At 40.9% G+C, this 22,235-nt stretch overlaps 1 protein-coding gene across 1 annotated transcript; it reads right to left on the bottom strand.

Moving 5' to 3' along the window:
- Window positions 1–241: 241 nt before the first annotated feature.
- RP1 (RP1 axonemal microtubule associated) lies at window positions 242–14,368 on the bottom strand. Its single transcript, XM_061122812.1, has 4 exons — window positions 14,351–14,368; window positions 9,559–10,182; window positions 8,155–8,326; window positions 242–5,763 (listed from the first exon to the last, which is right to left on the bottom strand). The coding sequence occupies exons 2-4, from the start codon at window positions 10,168–10,170 to the stop codon at window positions 242–244; spliced, it is 6,306 nt and encodes a 2,101-aa protein (XP_060978795.1). The 5' UTR covers window positions 10,171–10,182; window positions 14,351–14,368.
- Window positions 14,369–22,235: the final 7,867 nt, after the last annotated feature.

Below are 22,235 nucleotides of genomic sequence, written 5' to 3'. Positions count from 1 at the left end.
CTGTAACTGCTGGAAAAATGAAGAATACAGGAGTGATTAAAGTCAAATTGGATTATCCAGTGGCAAGATTTCTAGGGTAAGTTCATTCTGAAGAAGTGGGAAATTCTTAGCGATATCTAATCCATGTCCATCCCATATGCTTCATCTTTTCATAAGGAGAAAACACTGATGAAAGGCTGCACTGATACTGAAATTGGAAATCTGCTCATTCATCACGGCTTTCAAGATCAGTCCAATGTAATTAGTTTTCCTCTTCCCAAATGAAAAGATTTTCATCTTCAAAAATATAAAATATTTCTAAGATATTTCTGTTGCTAATACCTAAGAATGTCTCAACTTGGCAAAACAGGCAGGCTTGGCCAAGCATTTCAAAGGACAAATGAGAGCTGTGTTCTCTGACTACTTGGTTGAGATTGGTTCCTGAGTTCTGGAATCTGCTATTTAATAAGTTATTGTTCTCATCAACTACTTCAAAGATATCCTTTGTCTGACTGCTGGGGTCTTGTGTATTTGAATTCACCTGACCCACAACTAACAACAACGTGTGCAAGAAATTCTTTAAATATGACTGAAATTTATTGAAATTATTTTCTTCCTCTAAGCCCACGCAGTTACTTCGTTTTAATTTTCTCCTTCTGTCCATCAAGTCAAATGTGTTATTAAAATGAGGCCAATCATGTGTATTGGCAATGGCATTATCAGTAAGTGTTCTTCTACTTCTTGTTTTACTGTTCTTATCTCTGAACATGGTTTTGCTTGACTGTCGTAAACATGGGTGTATTTTCATCCATAACTGGAGACTCAAAGAATTTTCAACATCAGAATCTTTGCAATACGCAAATCCTCGGTGTTCCTCATTTATGGGCTGGTTAATCACAGTGAGTATTGGGCAATGTTGACCACAGATATTATAGAGTTTATCCAAAGAGTCGTCTTCCCGAAGGGCTCCATGAATTACATTACTACCAGCCAATGGTTGGTTCCTAACAGCACTATCAGAGACAGGATGGACTTTGTTACCAGCAGATGCGAAGACATGTGTGGCAGATGTACACACTCTCTCTGATCTAAGGTTGCCCTTCTCCTCTTCTGGGTGATTTGGTTTTCTCTCCTGAGCACAAGCTTCATCTTGAATATCTAGCTCATCATCATGGAAGGGCTCCGAGTCAGTACAATGAGGCATGTTAAAATAATTGCATCTCAGCTCAGGAGGCTGAGTCAGTTCCTCTAGCTCTGAGGAGGATAGTTCAGCCATGCTTGGGCCTGGAGCCAAGTTTCCAAAATGTGAATATGGAACCTCGTTGCTGTTATTATCCAGTAGAGTATCCACTGATGTGGTGTCTGCATGGCCACATGGGTCAGAACATTCAGGTGATGACACTCTTAGCAAATGATTTTCTTTCAGGAGCCACTTGCCCTTGTCGATCAGTACTCCCTCTTCCTTGTTCCTCAGGATTCTTTTATGATCATTCTGTTCTGTACCATGTTCTGCAATATCTTCCCTGGGATAACTGGCCCTCATGTTATTAACATCACATTTATCTCGTTTTTGCTCTGGAAATTTCTGCAACACACTTGAATTACTAGATATCCGTTCTGAAGAGCCAAGTGACTGACCTTCAGGATCATAAAGACCTACTTTCCCAGCACCCTGAAATTCCACAGAATCACAAGGATAAACCTGAGATGTGTGTGTAGAGCCAGCAAAAAAAGATGGTCTCATCATCTCTGCTTTACCATAAAGTTTCTCTATTGTCCTTTTAACAAATCCTTTGTTGCATTCTTTCTCTGGGATCATCTCCTCATCACTGTCACTGGGGCCATCGCTGGATGTTTTGTATGACTGTTCATTCTCACTGTCTTGTCTATAATCTGACCAATCAGAAGTTCCTGACCTTCTTAGACTGTTTTTAAAATTAAGAGGGGACTCTGAAGAACTTCCAGCTTCCAAGCTTTCCACCATCTTTTTGACTCTTGTTTTAGTTTCTCCATCACTGGGCTTCTTTTCCGTATTTTGCTTAGAATCATAACAAAATACTAAAGATGGTGGAGTCACCAGTCTTCTACTGATTGTCTCACAAATTACACCATCCTTTCCTTCTGCATCATTTCTGCTGGACACTTCGATCAATTCCAAACTTTTACTAGCCTCTAACTCCTTTCGGATCAATTCTGCAGCCACTTGCTCCCCTGAATTTACCTTTGTATTAAAGATAACAGTGTTCTGGTTTTCTAATTCCTCAAAAGATTCCAATTCTGAGACATTTCTTTCACTTGATGTCATGCTGTTGGTTGTTGAGCCTGGTTCTTCAGAAGTCTTTGAATCCTCCTTATCAAAAGATGTATATACATTTTTATCCTGAAATTTCTTTAATGAACAACTTTCAAATTTATCTAAAAAACTATTTTCTCCATGAAGTTCTGATTCAGTTGTATTTTGGAAAGAGCCACAGTGGCTTAAATTACTGATACTTTGGTGTGACACCAACATATTAGAGCCATGTTTATACCCAGGGTCTGACAAAATATTTCTGTCTTTCTGAACTTCATCAACTCTTTCTAACTCTTCAGTCAATTCCAAATTATCAGCTCTCTCATAGATATGGTTTTGCTCATAAGTACAAGCCTCATGAGAAGACACAGCATCAGTAAGTGAAGAGATGTCTCCTAAGAAACAAGCCTTGTTCATGGAAGTCTGATCCACGGTACAGTCATCACTGGGGAAAGAATCTTCACTGAGGTGACAAGTCTCTTTTGGAGGGTAAGTGTTAACTACAGTGCCCATTTTACATGGAGAGCAAGTCACTGCTGTAACACAGACTTCAGAGACTTCCTCACCAGCAGTATGGCTTCCATCTAAAGAGATTTTCCCATTTTCAGCACACTGAGGAACTATCTGAATGTTGGGTGTAGAGCAATTTGCAGAAAGACCTATTGGAACCACATCCTGTTCTTTCTCAGTGAATCCAAAGTGATTTGTGGCTGATTCCACTAAGCTGGCCACGGCGGCCTTCAAGTCATCAGCTTCCTCTGTGACGGCAATGTGCTTCAGCACCTCCAACAATGCAAGTGTTTCTGAACTTCCACTGGTCGCCTTGAGAGCGTCACCTGGACAGAAGCTACTCATACCTCCCTTTAGGTTTAGCACCAGAAGCCAAGCTAGAAGTACATTAGTGGAGGAATTACATATCAAAGAAGGGAAAGGAATTTCTGAAAGTGGACCTGGCATCTGAACAACTCCATTTTGAGCCTTGGGACTACTAGGAACCAAAGCTTGCAGCTGGCGAAGCAGCTGGACTGGCGACAAGCGCTGTGGGGCGTCCCCTTCCAGATCTACTTGTACGGCAGTCTCTACGCTTGGCCCTTTTGCAGCAAGGTTTATATCTTTGTAAACAAGGCTCACCTCTTGCCCAGACTTTGCAGCAGACACCTGACTTTTAGCATTAGGATCATCAGTAGCTGACTGCGACAAAGTACAGAATTCATGAACAGAAAACAAGGAAGTATCGTTCAGGGAGTCAGTATGGCTCTCACAGTGATCCTGGATGAGTTCTTCACTGCTACCTTTGTCTAAAGACATACCTACTTTCTTCCCTAGATTGTCTCCTGTCAAAGTGGCACTTTTAGTTGTGTGTCTATTACTTTCCAGAACAGAATCATTTCCTTTTCCAGAACTAGTGTAGGAACTGTTTCCTGGAAGAAAGCCATTTTTGTAACTCGCCACATCCCTTTCCTTTTTGTATACTGGAGCTGACTTGCCAAATTGCAAAGCTGCTTGTGGACTTAAGTTCTGCAACCATCTTTGTACATAACTTTGAACTGAATGATGGGTAACATTCTCAGGAAAAACAGCTTTTTCCAAAGAAGCCAAAGAATTTGCCCTGGTTGTGACATGCTGCTTACTTACAGTAGTATCTGATTTCAACTTATCCCGTTTTTGTTTTTTCTGGCTCCTTAAAGTTATGTGTGAATTATTAACTTTTGAAACTAAACTCCTCTTTGATGTTCCTCTCAAATACCAAGATGCTGTTTCTGCCTGAGACTCTGGCCCACAAAAAGCATTGGGTTTTTGCTCAAGGAAGTTAAATAAATGAAATAAATTTTGATTTTCAAAAGTATTTTTGCAATATCCAATCTCATTGTGGGAAAACACTTTCTCTCCTTGACCAATTTCTCTTTTTGTAGGCCCTCCCAAGTTTACTTTGTTTAGTGGTCTGGATTTTCTTCTGGCTAAAAGTCCTTGAACCTTAGGTTTATGAATAGTATTTAATTTATTTCTATGTAAATTTCTGGAATTCACAGGATTATTACCTTTCGAAGAAAAATAATTTGATTCAATTACCGTATCACTTGCATGGAAGTCTTTTTCACAAAGTATGGCCCCTTTGAGGGGACTACATGAATCTTGCAATATGGTTTCCTGTGCAATTCTACCTCTTGTGTTCATTCTCTTATTCTTCCTGGGGATTCTTTTAGTTGCCATCTCTCCAGCCTGATGCTGAGAATTTATCACACGCTGCTGAGATTTCATCTTTTTTTTGCTAGCAACAGATGACGAAATCTGCTTTTCATTTTCTGGAAGTTTTGTTAAACCACACTGAGAAAATTCATGGATCAGTTGGTCAATTCTTGTAGTGACAGTAGAGGGTCCTACTGAAGCTGGGGTCTTGGAAATAGTTTTGTCAGTTCCAGGGTTGTTACTTGAAGAGTGAGCTGCATCTGCTAAGAAAGGGCTGGATCTATCATCGGTGCTACCATAAGTTCTTAAACTCTTAACACTAGCTTCGTTGTCTGCTGTGACATTATCAACTATACTTTCCTCCACAATTGAGTTTTCTGATGTAGTCTGTGGCAAGCCACCATTATGGGACATCTCTAACATCTTCTGACTTGTAATTTCTACAACACCAGCACTTATTGCACTTGATTTGAGCAATCTGCTTTCCTTTTTTCTTTCTAAAGATGATGCTACCTGCTCATCGTTATCAACTTGAACGAGTATGGGTCTGTTGGACACAGATGACATTTTACTGCAAGAATGTGTGACCATGTGATACTCAGACTTGTTTTCCCAATCTTTCCTTTCTTCATTGTAGGAAAACTGCCCAATCATTTTCTCTTGAACCTCAGTTTCAGATACTAAGGTCACACTCCCTATCACAGACTTCTTCTGCCTCACTCTCCTTGGTCCAGGTGTAGGGGGCCTGTAGAAACGATGCTTCACTCGATCCTGAGTTCCCTGGGTGGCATCTGTGTCCATAGTAGGGTTCTCCCAGCTAGTAGAACTGCAAGTTTCAACATCTTGATCTTTTACTTGAGTGTTCACCTCCTCCGCTAGACTGTCTACCTGACTACCACCTTTCTCCAGAGGTGAGACGTCTGCGGACAGTGAACATGCAGTAATCTTTACACCAGATGATCGATCATCCATTCTCCCTGGGAGACTGCTTATTTCACTTTTTTCACCATTATTGGACAGATCAGCTCTACAGAGAGTGGTTGTCCATTTTATGGTTTCTTCTTCCTTTATCTTGAATCGAATTTTCATCTCAACTGTCATAGTGCCATCTTGATTAAAAATAATTGATTTCTCAACATCATCTTCAGAAGGATATATCAATAAATTCTGAGAATCATTTTTTTCTAATGCCAAGTAATTTTCAGAAGCAAAAGAATGATCCGAGTAGCAATCATTACTCTGCATTTTCTCAGAAGAAAGAGAATAAATCTGAGACGTTGGGCTTGAAGGTACATGTGTGCTCACTTTCAAGATTTTAAAAGTAAAATACAACGTGGAAGAGAGAGAAGTCATAAATATCCAATAGAGGAGGCAGCAAAGAAAAAAAGAAAATGAACAATTAGTATGAAAAATACCCTATTTTCTAAATGTCATAGTAAGATGTTGTTAAATTTCTCACCTCTATGTATTCATTTGGTCACTTTAATTCATGGTAATATCTGGTACGTTTCTACAACATACTATTTAAAAAAGAACTTAAATTCTACTTCAGTGAGGAAATTCACAGAATTGTACTTAAGTCTTAATGAGTTTAATAAGGTAATTTTAATACAGAAAGTAGAAAGTAGAAACTGCTAAAGATTCTAGCAAAAATAAAGAGGTTTCTGTGAGGTTTGGTTTTGCTGTATTATTCTGTTTCACAGTACTGGACTTGGGGTGTAATCCAGTGCTGCTTACCTAGCCATACAAGCAAGGGATAGTTTTTTGGTGGTATCCATCTTCCTATCAGTATGTATCAAAGAGAGGTATCTATAGCATTGCCAAAGTGAAAACAGTTTTATAATTTATTTTAAAGGCAAGATTAACTTAGTAATGATTATTAACTTGACATCATCTTCTATAAAAAGTACATTTAATTTAATGTCAGTCACAAAAGAGAAGAAAGCTAATCACAAAGCCAGATATCTAGGTATTTTTTTAACATGCATCTCTAGCGATGACCTTGGCACTCATGCTTCCTCAACTCAGTCAAATTACGATCTGTAGCTTGTATAGATGTGCACATGCTTGTGCTGTGCTATGCTCAGCCGCTCAGTCGTGTCTGTAGTCCACCAGGCTCCTCTGTCCATGAGATTCTCCAGGCAAGAATACTGGAGTGGGTTGCCAAGCCCTCCTGCAGTGGATCTTCTCGACTCAGGGATTGAAGCCGGGTCTCGGTCGTCTCCTATACTGGCAGGTGGATTCTTTACCACTGAGTCACCTGGGAAGCCCTGTGCATATGCTTACCATCAATTAAACACCTTTTGCTTCAGGGTATAAGGCTAGAGATACTCTCTCTTATTTTTGGAATATATTTACCAAATTTATTTGGTAATATATTTACCAAATATATTACCAAAATTATAAATGAAAATGTTTCACTCATTATGTTTTAAAGTAAAAACTTACTGAAGCCCTCAGATTCCCTGAAGCCACCAAAAACCATGCTCAGAAACCCACATCAGAGAGAACATAATAAAATCAGTTTAACAAAATGACCAGGGTGAGACAACACTACCCTAGGCAAAACAGATATTTAGCTGCACACAGGCATACCCTATGTACCCAGTCCCCATGGACTTCCCACGTGGCACAATGATAAAGAATCTGCCTGCAATGCAGAGGACACAGGTTCAATCCCTGGGTCAGGAAGATCCCCTGGAGGAGGAAATGAGAACCCACTCCACTATTCGTGTCTGGAGAATCCTATGGACAGAGAAGCCTGGCAGGGCTACAGTCCATGGGGTCACAAAGAGTCAGACACGACTGAACCAACAGAACACATGAAATAACTAAATAACAACAATAAGTGAGAGTTGAATCTGCCCATTTGAGCAATAGGTAGAGGAATTAACACTACTCAAAATGTGTATTATAGCACGTTGAAAGAAAATAAAAACTAAAATTGAAGTGTAAATGGCAATCAACACTTTAGCACCGAGTTAAAATGCTGCACACAATGAATAATGAGATCAGCTATGCCTGAAAAGGGTAACTTACAGCCTATACCACACTCATGGGTATCAAAAGGTCCTCGTCCTCCCCTATCCAAAGGATAATGTCACACTGTATGATATTTAAGGACCTGTCAATCTAGAGTACTGTTAACTAGCAACTGGCCATATGAATTTTTTTTTTAATTAATAAAAAGTGAATCTAAGGGCCTATGGCTTTTACTGGAATAACTTCAGAAAGTGGAGCATGTATGTAATTAAGAGAATTTTTTTTAAGTCAGTCAATTAATCTGAGCTCAGCTGTGCTACATGGTATTTATTATATACAGAAAACTCCAAAACTATTGGTGCGTCACTTACTCATATCCCATAGAATTTAGAATTCCTCTCTAAACCAAGAAATGATGGCATTTTGATCTTTTATCTAGGTATTAGGTGCAAAACAAAAAAAATAAAAAGAAACTCATCAATTTAAATAGATATATCATTGATTGATTTGAAAAACAATCTTTTTAAAATTATTAATCTCTCTGACGCTTTGCAGCTATAAATAGAACCAATTTCAGTTTAAAATGTTTTGATCCTCTCTTTTTCTGTGATGAAGGAAATTGGTCATTTAAGATGAATTGCTGTTGTTGTTTTGAGGTTAAAATAAAAAAAACTTAGGGCTAAAAATAAGGGCTATATATTTAAGTGACTTACTTTTTCTGCTTTCTGACCTAGCATTTCCCTTGGGGTACACACGACGAGAGATCCCTGGTAATCTAGCAGGAAGCAAGTACTTTTGGATGTCATAATTTCCTGGTTTAAACGGTTCCCTTCCTGCTGCCACCACAGCTCCAGAGCTCAGGATCACAGCCTGCAGACTGGGAACCTAGGGAAAAAAATCAAAGAGTTGTGGTCCTGACACGAGCAACATGAAGTTCTGTTCTTTCCATACATTGAGTTTATGACAGATTGAATTAATTTAACCACCTCCACAGTTTGAAAGAGATACTCACCAACCATCTGTTGGGCACCAATGATGTATACAAACTAATGAAGTACTAAACGGGGATGGGGTGGAGAAGGGGACATTAGACCAACATCCTTATTCAGCCCACAACTGCCTGGGACAGATCAGAGTTCTGCCCTCATAACTAAAGAAACCTTCAAAAGGTATGCAAGACTACCCCTGTCCTACCCACCCAAGCACCCAGCTGGGAAAGGGCCTGACAGTCACTCCAGGACCCCAACATTGAGTGACTGTGGACACGCAGGTCCCAGAAAAATGCTTTCTGTCCCCGAAAGAATAGCACTCTAGGCCACTCTTTTTTAAGAAATATCATTGAGATTATGTAACAAGGAACAGAAAATCTAACTCTATGTTGGATCTGTTTCTTTGACTTTAACCTTTGCTTTCCAGTTGCTTTTGCTATTATCATCACATTATCAGCCATTATTACATAATGGTTGCCTCAGGGAACCTAGCCCCGTCTGCCTGCATGCTCACCTAAAGTGCCTTTGTTCAGCTCATGGGGAGACAATCTGACCTTGCCCACCTGTGGATGGCTGCAGAAAAGAAGAAATTAACACGACCTCACCCCAGGCTGGCCCAGGCTGGCAATATTTTGCAAAAATAATGGCTATTTTACTTTATTTCCTCACCTCCTCCCCCTCTCTGTTCTATAAAAAAACTGGCATACAGATTCCAAAAAGATGGTTTTGGGGGACACTAGTCCTCTCAGTCTGCTAGCTTTTGAATCAAGTCCTATTCCTTGCCTCAACACCTCATCTCACGATGTATTAGCCTATTCTACAGTAACACATTATGTGCCAACACCTTCTGTAAGTCAAGGCTCAAGGGAAAGAGTGGAGGAGAAAAAAAGAGGTGCTCCTGGACCATGCCTCATCCGAATCTGACCTCAAAAAGAACATCCACCCAGATGAGCCAGTGCCCTCCCATGCACACTGAAGCATGTTAGCATGCAGCTGTGAGCCTGCACGAACGTCCTCACACATGCATGCACACATGTGGGAAAAACCTTCTTGGGGGAGGTGAACACCATCACATCCCTCACTACTCGAGCTCAGATGTGAAGAGCCCCCGTCCCCTCAAACGCTCACCTTCCTTCCGTCTGTGGCGTACAGCTTGGTCACCGGGCGCTGCATGACCTGTGTCAGGTACTGCAGGAAGACCTCGAAGCTCTGCGTGACCCTCCTGTTGAGCACGATTGCACGCCTCGTCTTGGGGTCGCCATTCCTGAAGACCACGAGCCGTCGCGGCACGCGCAGCATGCCGGGAGCAGCAGGGGCGGGGCCTCGCTGCACATGCGTGCTGAGAGCTCGGCTGCTGAGCCAGGGCCGCGGGCGACACCGGGCCTTGTCCAAGTCCACTGGCTGCACCCTCCTGCCGTGGGAGCACAGGTACGACTGACCGTCCTCCAGCTCCTCCAGGCGCGTGATGCTGTGCCTCCCCCGCGGGGTGCTGATGTTCCGCACCCCGAAGGGCAGGGGCACCTTGCCCGACAGGTTGTCCAGGAGAGCATCGAATGTCTTGAAGGAACGAGGGTTCAGCACCACCCGGACCCCGCCGAACTGCGGGTCTCCGCTCTTGTAGAAACTGATCCTTTTGGCCACGACAGGCTGGGTGATTCCCGACTGGCGAGGAGAAGGAAGCTGACCTTCAGAGGAGATCCGGCGAACCATGGAGAAACTGGTGGAAGGAGTTTCGCTCATTTTGGTTGAGACCTGGGGAGGGAAGGAAATTATTCAGACTTCATGGTAACAGCACCAAGAGGAATACGTGCTGATGCTAACACAGCTACTGATAGCTGTTCCTAGGATTTCATTCATTCACTTACTCATTCGTTATACCTTCCTGTTTTGAAAGATAACTTTCAGGGCTTAAAATAAAAAGATATAAAGGCAGCAGTTAAGTAAGGGTGTTTATAATTGAAAGATTAAAAGCAGCCTAAAGGAACATCTATGGTGGTCTAGTGACAAAGACTCTGCTCTTCCCATGCAGGGAACTAGATCCCACATGCCACAATTAGAAATCTGACATGCTGCAACTGAGACCCAGCATAGCTAAATAAATAAGTAAAATAAATAAAAATTAAAAACAACCTAAAGACAGCAATGAATTGGGCACAGGTAGATAAATCATGAGGTATACATCCATGGAAAACTGCACAACCATTAAAGAGGGCTTTATTGGCTTGTATTTATTGGCATAGAGAAATGATCATGACATTTATTACTAAGTGAAAAAGCAGCTTGTAGAATACACACGCTAGGCCATTGCCAATGTGTGTAACATTTATTATACTAGAAGAAGAAAATGTATATACAGCCCAGTGTTGATGGTGGTTATCTCTGATGGCAGAGCTGTGCATAATATTTGTGCTTTTTATACATTGCCAAATTTTGTGAATCTTTAAAATTAGCAGGTATTATTGAACAATTTTAAAAATAAAAGGAACACAAATCAGAAACCATCCAATGAGAAGAGCTTTGCAACTGATCAGTTTAGTTCTGCATGTCCTGGAAGTCAAGGAAAAGGGAGAACACAGGAAAAGTTTATAAAGTTCAAATTGTCTGTTAGATGGAATCAAATGAACTTATTTGGAGGAAGTTGTTTCCTGACATTAAATTCTGGAAGGCCCTTTTAAAAAGGGCCATATTAAGGTAGTTTAAGATGTTTTCATTACAGATTGTAGAAAATGCAGTTAAATTACACACAGCTAATCCTAAGTTGGAAAATGCTGCACTAAACAAATATTTTTAGAATGAATGACGGCATTACTATGGGCTGCTACAAATGATGCAATCTGGTTACTGCTCCCAGTAGAGCCTGGAAAGTGAAATTTTCCAACGGAATTTAAAAGCCATTTCAGCCAATCACTGAGGTTTTTCTTGTCCACATTCCAAGAGTCTGACTGACAAGTGAGCAGCTTGTGGGAGGGTTTATCTGAGGCTTGGCTTGTTTTTCATTGGTAGCACACTGCAGCTACTTTCTGTTGTTCTAAATCAATGTAATTATTAGTGTCTTTTGACAGAGTAAGAATGCCCTGCAGCCTTGAAGACAAATTGGACAAACTAAATAAATATGATCAGTATCATACAGATGAATAAGGCATGTTCAGCACTGTAAATCAGCTATAAATCTGGGCCAAATCACTTACTTAAATGTTTGCGAGCTGTTATCTAAGATTCTTCATTTATCTCCAATATGACTTGCCAATATTATTTATATGTAACATAATATAATGTGTTCAAAGATCAGCCTAGAAATGAGATGTGTCTCCCCTTCTCTCTTCTCAAGCAGTTTACAGTAATTATAATACTTAAGACACAAAAGGCAGTGTAGCAGGAGCTGGGGAATCCAGCTTTGCAGTGTCAGCAAAACCTTAATCTCTGCTCATCCTCGGCTGATAAACTCTGGTCTGACCTGACAAACTGTGCCATGCTGCTGTGATGAAAGGGATGAATTTCTTCGTTGTCTGAACAAAAGACTTCAGAAGTCTTTGCCTCCAACCACTTTTTAGGCTCGTTTACTTAATATATATTTGAAGTTATTTTACATGAATAGTGTTTAAGACACATTTTTCACCTAAATTTGAATAGCATATTCATCTATATGTAAGTTCGTGTGTGCGTGCTCAGTCGTGTCCGACTCTTCGAGACCCCATGGACTGTAGCCTGCCAGGCTCCTCTGTCCATGGGATTTCCCAGGCAAGAATACTGGAGGGAATTGCCACTCCCTTCTCCAAGGGATCTTCCTGACCCAAGGATCGAATATGGGGCTGCTGCATTGGCATGCAGATTCTTTACCACTTAACCCACCAAGTTTCTGGTGACGCTTTTGATTCCAGTAGCATCCTGCCTGGATCTCATTATTTAGAGAGCTGCTCACCTGCTGGTCATGTTGGGAACATAGTTATGTGAGCTGATACACTTAGGGTTTTGTTAGGCAGTGGGGGGTGGGGGGAGGTGTCTTGGTTTTTGTTTGTTTGTGGCTGAAAAAGGAGAAAGAAGATTTTGTGCTGGGACCAGAAAGGAGACCATGGAAGATAGGGTCCATGGGAGGGAAGACATGGCCCCCATGGTCCCGGTCTGACTGCTGCCCAGTACTGATCATTGGTTTTGAATCTAATACATGAAGGAAGAAGCTGGAGTTACCATGTCCTGGGAAGAAGCCATATGCCCAGCAGAGGAGGACCATCTGTAGAGCAATTACCTGCAGCAGAGTAGTTGCCAGGCACCTTGAAGAGGAGGCCACAGCAAAAAAAAAAAAAAAAAATACAAGTTCCTCTGGTCCTCACTAGCAGTGATCTCTAACTAGCAGTTGGAGGATCTCTGGGAACTCCTGGAAGTGACTGGAGGAAGTTTTGGAGATCGTGTTGATATTTTGAATACATGTGGCTGGGATGTAAGAGCCCATGGTGAGGTGGGCAAGCACAGCAGAGTCTAATGAGGATTCCACTATTATTGAATAAAAGGATCTCTGTGCATACAGTGGGACTTCTCTGGTGGCTCAGACAATAAAGAATCTGCCAACAATGTGGAAGACCTCAGTTCAATCCCTGGGTCAGGAAGATCCCCTGGAGAAGGGAATGGCTACCCACTCCAGTATTCTTGCCTGGAGAACTCCATAGACAGAAGAGCCTGGCAGGCTACAGTCCATGGGGTCACAAGGAAGCTAGGATCTTGAGGCCCTCCACTGTCCTCACCACTGACTGCTCTAGAGGTAGCAAAGCATCCAGTACACAAAATCTCTTGCCTCCAACCCCAAATTATATTGAAATCTGCTTCTCATGACAGCTTGCTACCAATATCATCCCCTCTTCTTTGAATGCTCTTCATTGCCGAATCAGACCATGAAAATATGAATACTTGCATAGCTTTTTAAGATTAACCAGATTTAGCACCCTTGGTTTCCTTAGGTGCAACTATTGTTACACTGCTCTGTGCTGTTACTGGTCTGAGTCCTTTGTGCAGCTCAGAGCTAAATAGTTGCCTCTACCAAGAGGGCTGTACCTTCCTTCTCTCCCCCACTCACTTGGCAACAGATGACAGGTTTATAAGGTGCAGGCACATCATTTCTTAATTGTATTTTTAATTTAATTTCCTGGCACATAGTAAGAATGCAAGTCATTCAGAAAGAAAAATGAAGTAGAAAACAAAATATAAAGCGGGTATATTCATTATGTTCTGTAGTGATTCAGAGATCTGATGTTGTAAGAAAAAATATTTCATTTCACAGGTCATAACTCTATGGAGTGGGGCTGGAGGTTGGAGTTCAGAAAGGAAATATGGGACTTATTCTCTATGACTTCCCAGGTGGTGCTAATGGTAAAGAACCTGCTTGCCAATGTAGGAGGTGTAAGAGACACAGGTTCAATCCCTGGGTGGGGAAGATCCCCAGAGGAGGAAACGGCAACCCACTCCAGTATTCTTGCCTGGAGAACCCCATGGACAGAGGAGCCTGGCAGGCTATAGTCCATGGACTCACAAAGAGTCAGACATGACTACAGTGGCCTAGCACACACGCACATTCCCGGTGGTGGTCCCAGCTCTTCTGAAGCACGGGCACCCTCCTTCTTTGATGTATTGCACAGATATCTCTAATGAGTAAATAGAGCTTTTAAATCAGGAAAAAACCTTTACTCATATTTGAATACACTTGAATTTCTTGATTTCCTGATATTAAAGTTCCCTCCTACTTCCATATCAGCATATTGAGAAGGTTTCGTGCTTATCTGGGTAAAGATAATATTAGCAATAGTTATGGTTTTTCTAATGGTGATAGATAGAACACAAATATGTAGTCTAGATATAAAATATAAAATAAAGTACAGCTAGCTAAAATAGATTATTTTCACAGAAAAGGTTTTTTAAATAGTTTTGTACTTACCAGAACTTGAAACTTCCCTTTAAAAGATGGCTCAAGTTCAATAATCCTCACAAATGTTACTGGATATGTGACCTGTTCATTTCGTGCAAAGAAACTAGTGTCCTTGGGTGTATTCTGAGTGGGGCCGCTCAGAGATTGAGGGCAGCCAATTAATTTAATCCGAGGCGATGCTAATCACCACGCAGACTGCACCTTAAAGGAACCACAGCCAGAGACAAGCCAGTTCCCATCATGCTCCAGAGTCCTGAGTCTTCATAATTAGTGTCTCTTGCATTGCTTTCTGCTTCCCTAGTATCATTCTCAGGGAAAAGTACTTCCCCAATTCACAAGCATTTTCCTCCCAGACAGCCTCAAGTCCTCACTTACTTGTATTAAAGAGAAAAAGTTGTTATGCTGCTAAAAATGACATTTTTGTCATTCTTTGATAAGTAGTTCTGAGTCAGTATTTACTCGTGGTAGTCATTAAAAAGAAAAGGACCTAAGCCCTTTGTTTTTAATGCAAGCACTCCTGAGTATTATGGCATCGATGTAGTTCTATAAAAAGGGCTGTAAGTGTAACAGTCCATCTGCTCAGCATAGCACAGTGCGAGAGGCGCCACGCAGAAGGGGTGCTACGCCTCCACACACTCTGTCTCTCCCACTGCTCTGCTCAGTCATCAGGGGTTTGAACGTGTTTCAGGACTGTGTCACACACGCAGTCCCCAAATGACACATACTGCCCCAACAGCTACCTGCAGTCTGATCTGATTTGAAGATGCCTCCCACCTAATCGGATTTACCAGACTTCTCATCTCAGCTTTGAACCTCAAAAACAATGGGAGGGCTGCTCTGGGAAAGAAGGGCCTGGTTCAAACCCTGTGCTCCTGAGTGTCGCCTCCAAACACATGGCTAAAGGAAGAAGGTGACGACGTGGCACAGTTTGCCTTGTAAATATTGACTTTATAACAAGTGGCCAATTAAAAGGAAAAAGGAAAAAACAAATATCATATATTAATACATATATATGAAATCTAGAAAGATGGTACTGATGAACCTATACTGCAAGGGAAGCAAAGGGGAGGCAGCCACAGAGAAGAGACTTGTGGACACAGTGAGGGAAGGAGAGGGTGGAAGGAATTGAGAGAGAAGTACTGAAACACATACATTACCACATATAGAATAGATAGCAAGTGGGAATTTGCTGTATGGTACAGGGAGCTCAAATCCTGTGCTCTGTGACCACCTAGAGGGCTGGAATGGAGTGGGACGTGGGAGCGAGGGGGCCTAGGTATGCTTATGGCTGAGTCATGCTGATGTATGGCAGAAACCAACACAATATTGTCATTATCCTCCAATTAAAATTTTTTAAAATGTAAAAAGGAGTAAGAAAGGGAGGGAGGAAAGAAAGGAGGGAGGGTAGATATGAGAAATGATAGTTATAAACCTCCATTTATAACATCACCATCCACACAGACATGGCAACTGAATCAATAAAGAAATGTATATTTACAGACTAGTGACAGGCAACCATATATATATATATGACCGAGTCACTTTGCTGTGTAGCAGAAATTAACACAGCATTGTAAATCAACTATACTTGAATAAAAGAATTTTTTAAATGCCTGGCTAAGGAATTTTGATTCACTTCTGTAGAACATGGAAATGCACTGAAAGTTTTTGAGCAGAAATGACATCAGAACTGAACTTTTCACTGACTTTGTATGTCAGATGACTTGCAGGGAGGAGACTGTGGTGACAGAAACTGGGGGGGTGGCCCTAAAAATAGTTAAATCAAGAGCTCCTGAGGGCCTGACTTAGAGTAATGAGAATAGAAATAGAAAGGAAGGAAATTATTTCCAAAAGTTTCAGAGGTAAACCCGAAATAACACAACAATAGGTCGACTGTGGAAGGCAAGGAGGTAGGTAATTTATTTAATCCTTTAAATGAATAATCTACTATAACTAAATAAGCCAGTGCAGAGCATAGTTCAGCAAAATTGCATGAAGCAGGCTGAACAAAGATGACAACAGGAATTGGCTTTTATCAAGTATACTTGCTGTGTCCTCATTTAAATGAATGACTCAAGTTTTTCAAGCTACATAAGAGGAGAGACTGTGAAGTCAGGAATTGTCCTAATCCATTCCATTTTTAAATACTTAGTTTGAGGTCATAGAAGGACATCCAGGTAGTGGTGTGCAAAAAAGCAGTTATTAATATAACATTGAACATTGGGAGAGAGGTCAGAATAAAAGAGAGATTTTAGAGGCATTCAAGGAGGGGCTATAATTTGTGTGTCGGGATCACCAAGAGAAAGAATTGTGAAAGCAGTGAATATTATTATTCACATTATGAAATGGGCAGACTCTGGAAGTGATGTAGTATTTACAGTTGTGATATGAACAGAATCCTATAATCAACACAATAGTCAGAATTATGGTGAAATAACCAAAAGTCCCCAATTTCACAATGGAATTTCACATTTCCATCATTGACTGATCAGATGAAACTGACCTAGATATATAAAAAATTAAAATTCAAAATGATCCAGATTAAAATATCTTCAAGTCTATTATAGCCTTATGGAGAAATAGTATTATTAAAACAGAATGCTATACATTCCAAGAATTTCTTAAACTATACCAAGATGAAATTCATCATTTCTGTAACTAATACTTATTTTTAATTCAGGACAAATTAACGAGTTATAATCACTTGATCAGAATCTGATAAGTACTATTTACTAAATGAAAAACTGGGGAAAAAAATGAGTTGCTCTAAAAAATGTGTCTATCGGAGATAAACCATCTTTTGTATAACATCTTCAAGAGTGTTCAAAACACTATAAAGAGATATGTTTTACTCTACCAAAAAAGAAATAACTTCACTACTAGTCAAAGAAAATTCAGCTATCCTCAAAACATGTATAATCATGCTAAGGTTGCTTCCCTGGTAGCTCAGCTGGTAAAGAATCCGCCTGCAATGCAGAAGACCCTGGTTTGATTCCTGAGTCAGAAAGACCCACTGAAGAAGGGATAGGCTACCCACTCCAGTATTCTTGGGCTTCCCTGTGGCTCAGCTGGAAAAGAATCCATCTGCAATGGGGGAGACCTGGGTTCAAACCCTGGGTTGGGAAGATCCCCTGAAGAAGGGAAAGGCTGCCACTCCAGTATTCTGGCCTAAAAATTCCATGGACTGTATAGTCCATGGGGTCAAAAAAGTCGGACACGACTGAGAGACTTTCACTTCACGTGCTAAGGTCAGAGGCCAGTCAAGCCAAAAACAGTATTCCCAAACTTCTTAACATAATAAAACAATATGTCTACTTAGAAAAATCAGGTAAGTAGACTCTCAGTTTATACTTTTCTCTCTCCATTCATAAGCAGCTCTTGGATTTTACATCAGCTATTGGAAACAGCCAGTTTCTAAAAAGTGATTTCGGGTAAATCTACCATGGTGTATTCTTAGCACTTTGCCATGGGGAAATATTTAGCTGTTCAAAGATTCCAACTTTCTATGAAGAGATGACAGTGGAAAATTCCATTTCGTTTGTGTGATTAGACTAAGTTATTCTAAAATGTTTGGAAGATCTTTATTGCTTATAGAAAATAGGCTTTCCTGAATAAAATCGTACTATGCAAAAGGATTTACTTATTTTAAGATAGATGTCGGTTATTTTTTAAAAGTGAGAAAAACACCTTGAAATTCTTTCAGACTGATGACACTTTTGCCTTAAAAAAGAAGACATTTGGATATTGTCTCCAGATAGTAGTTTTATCCTAATCCTTACCACTAATCCTGTCATCAAGAGCTTTCCTTTCCTGTTAAAGAATATTTTTAAAAGTCACAAATATGGTCTTTTTAACTCATTCTAAAAACGGAAATTTCTGAAAAGTTTTAGCACATGTATTTTTTATTGAACTATAGTTGACTCACAATCTTATACTAGTTTCAGATGTACAATATAGTGATTTGGTATTTCAGGGATTGCACGCCATGCAAAGTTATTATAAAATACTGCCACCATTTTCTGTTCTGTACATTCCATCCCTGTGACTTATCTCTCTTATAACTGGTAGCTTGTCACCTTCACTTACATCCCTCCCTCCACCTCTCTCTCCTTTGACAATTACTAGAATGCTCCCTGTATCTGTGAGTCTATTTTATTATATTTGTTGATACATGTTTGCTTTTTAAAAATTCCACATATAAGTGAAAACATACTTTTTATGAATTTAGGGTAAAATTTTTATTGAAATATAATTGATTTACAATGCTGTGTTTCAGGTATACAGCAAAGTGAATCAGTCTTATGTATATGTGTGTGTGTGTGTGTATATATATATATGTTTTCAGATTCTTTTCTCTTATAGGTTATTACAAAATACTGAATATAGTCCCCTGTGCTATGCAGTAGGTCCTTGTTGGCTATGTATTTTATATACAGTAGTGTGTGTATTTAACTTATATGCAGAGTACATCATGAGAAACGCTGGGCTGGATGAAGCACAAGCTGGAATCAAGACAGGGAGAAATATCAAGAACCTCAGATATGCTGAGGACACCATCCTTATGGCAGAAAGTGAAGAGGAACTAAAAAGCCTCTTGATGAAAGTGAAAGAGGAGAGTGAAAAAGTTGGCTTAAAGCTTAACATTCAGAAAACTAAGATCATGGCATCTGGTCCCATCACTTCATGGCAAATAGATGGGGAAACAGTGGAAACAATGGCTGACTTCATTTTTTTGGGCTCCAAAATCACTGCAGATGGTGATTGCAGCCATGAAATTAAAAGACGCTTACTCCTTGGAAGGAAAGTTATGACCAACCTAGATAGCATATTAAAAAGCAGAGACATTACTTTGCCAACAAAGGTCCATCTAGTCAAGGCTATGGTTTTTCCAGTGGTCATGTATGAATGTGAGAGCTGGACTGTGAAGAAAGCTGAGTACCGAAGAATTGATGCTTTTGAACTGTGGTGTTGGAGAAGACTCTTGAGAGTCCCTTGGACTGCAAGGAGATCCAACCAGTCCATCCTAAAGGAGATCAGTCCTGGGTGTTATTGGGAAGGACTGATGCTGAAGCTGAAACTCCAGTACTTTGGCCACCTCATGCGAAGAGTTGACTCATTGGAAAAGACCCTGATGCTGGGAGGGACTGGGGGCAGGAGGAGAAGGGGACGACAGAGGATGAGATGGCTGGATGGCATCACCGACTCGATGGACATGAGTTTGAGTCAACTCTGGGAATTGGTGATGGACAGGGAGGCCTGGCGTGCTGTGATTCATGGGGTCGCAAAGAGTCGGACACAACTGAGCGACTGAACTGAACTGAACTGAGCTAAGTGTGTGTATATGGAGCTTCCCTGGTGGCTCTGATGGTAAAGAATCTCAAACTCCTAACTCATCCTTCTCCCCCTCCCCTTTTGGTAACCACAGGTTTATTTTCTATGTCTGCGAGTCTATTTCTGTTTTGTAGGTAAGTTCATTTGTATGTCTTTTTTTTTTTTAAGATTCCAGGTATGATATCATATGATATTTATCCTTCTCTGACTTACTTCATTTAGTATAATAATGTCTGGGTCCATCCATGTTGCTACAAATGGCTATTATTTCATTCTTTTTTATGCCAGGCTCCTCTGCCCATGGGATTTTCTAGGCAAAAATACTGGAGTGTGTTGCCATTGCCTTCTCTGATATACATATACACACATGGTATCTTCTTTATCCATTCCTCTGTCAATGGACATTTAGAGTGCTGCCATGTCTAGACCACTGTAAACAGTGCTTCAATGAACATTGGGGTGCAGAAAACTTATGTCTTTAATTAACTTTCATAATACTTGCAGTGCTTCTAGTGGCCCGTTATTTGCCTTAAAATTCTGTGTTTCTGAATTCTTCTCATCCTAGTACCTCTAAGGAGAGGGGGGAATGAATATATAATCACAGACTGGAGCTGGAATCAAAGTCTGAATTTGAAATTTTAATTTTGCCTGAAAAATAGCATGACAATTTTATATTGTAACTGTAATGTTTTATTGTAAAAATGGTTCAAATTATTTTTCATCAAATAGAGAGGTATCAGAATTGTCCACCATGGCTTTTCAAAGTCTCCCTCTAAACACAGCAGCAAAGAATATGTTTCTAGCAAAAAGTGGAACACTCGTCAAAGTAGAGTGAAGAAGGCCAGCAGATGAGGCTGCCAGTCCCCCGCCTGACCTGACACAGTCTGGCCACCAAAGTCTGCAAAGTGCAGACTCAGCCTCCCCGGTCTGACTGCCCAGTGCCTCATCCTCTCCAAAGGATTAAGAATGGCTGAGTGCCTCCTCAGCTGCATGGCCCTGAACTTCAGCCTTCCCTGTGGGCCAGTCTGTATTTCAGTCTGCAGTTCTTGACCTTGGTTCATGCTCCACGTCTCTGGGGTGAAAAGACTGCCATGGACCCCACTGATTGGACTAAGATGGCCTTTGCCTGCTGCAGCCCAACCAGACTTCCCGCCTGATAGAAATTCTACCGAGGAGACTGCCGACTAAACACAAGGTCAAGGTGAATGGTGACTGCCTACCCCTTCCAAAAGAGCAGCATGGCAGCCGTGCTAAAGCTGAGGGTCTTCCCTGAATCAGATCTGGCTTACTCCCTTCCCTGTGCAGACTTCTGCCCTTATCCCAGGGATCACTGCAGCGTGTCCCCTGCACACCCCAGATATGGCCGCGGACACCAGGTGGCCGTGAGATTAGCCGATTGGGGAGTGATTACCAGTTAAGGTGCTCATGTGAGGAGGTAACAAACAGCTAGTGCAAGGAGCTGCATCCCAGGCTGGAAGCTTGAGTTTACTACGACAGAACTAATACAGATTTTTGAGAAGGAAAAAGGACAAGACAAAAATGGTATTCAAGATAATATTCTAGTGGCAGAATGTAATGTGCACAAGGATGGGAAAGACCGGGAAGAGAAATATAGCACAGAAACAGGTCAGCATAGAAACAAATCTTTAATAATCGGCCTGAAATAAAATGATGGTGCTATAGTGTATTATATTACACATAATAAAAATAGAAAATAAGTAGCTTGTTTGACTTCTACAGGAAGAAATACTCTTTTTGGTCTACAAAGATTCATAAAGTGGGTAATCTCCCAAATGCAGAAGAACCCTTAGATGCATATAATCTAAAGTCAATTGCAAATATACACTGTTGTGGTAGATGGTTTACAAAAATGAGTAAATTGACTCCTTCCCTATGTTCACATTCCTGACAGTGTCATCTGTAGCACCTCCCAACACAGGTCGTGTCTGTTTCTTCACCACTTGAATCTGAGCAGCTTTGCGTGATAGAATGAAGTGGAGGAACATTATAGCAGTACCAAAACTGAACCTCAAGAATAGGTACACTCAGTTCTCCTGTGAAACCTCATGTGAATAAGCCTGGCTGGCCTGACAGATGATGCGAGAAATGCAGGCCAGGCGCCCAGTCATTGCAGTCAACAGCCAGCTGACCCTCAGAAGCAGAGCCATCTCCCTGACCACAGACATAGCAGCAACCTAGCCTAGCCCAGAAGACCCACCCCTCTGAGCCTAGTCCAACCCAAGAATTGTAAGCTCAATTAAAACACTTGTTTTAGCCACTAAGCTTGGGGAACATTTTTATGTGGTAAAAGCTAACTGATGGAGCTACATACAACAGAAAAAAAAAAGAAAAAGAAAATTAGTAAAATAGTTCAGGTACAGAAGTGATCTGAAAAATATAATGTAGGGTAGGGCTTCCCATGTGGTGCAATGGTAAAGAATCCTCCTGCCAATGCAGGAGACGCAGGAGACTCGAGTTCAATTCCTGGGAACTGATACTCTGGGAAGATACCCTGGAGAAGGGAATAACTACCCACTCCAGTATTCTGGTCTGGAGAATTCCA

This window comes from Dama dama, chromosome 21 (assembly GCF_033118175.1).
Source record: "Dama dama isolate Ldn47 chromosome 21, ASM3311817v1, whole genome shotgun sequence".
Lineage (NCBI taxonomy): Eukaryota > Metazoa > Chordata > Mammalia > Artiodactyla > Cervidae > Dama > Dama dama.
The sequence above is the reverse complement of the archived record's forward strand: the minus strand, read 5'-3'. Positions and strand labels throughout refer to the sequence as shown.

Bases quoted from the DNA above. Each gene is read 5' to 3' on its own strand.
- RP1 (XM_061122812.1), bottom strand. From the start codon at position 10,170: ATGAGCGAAACTCCTTCCACCAGTTTCTCCATGGTTCGCCGGATCTCC. The intron at 8,327-9,558 runs GTGAGCGTTTGA...TTTTTTCCCTAG, and splicing joins ACGCCACAGACGGAAGGAAG to GTTCCCAGTCTGCAGGCTGT. The intron at 5,764-8,154 runs GTAAGTCACTTA...AAATCTTGAAAG, and splicing joins TAGGTCAGAAAGCAGAAAAA to TGAGCACACATGTACCTTCA.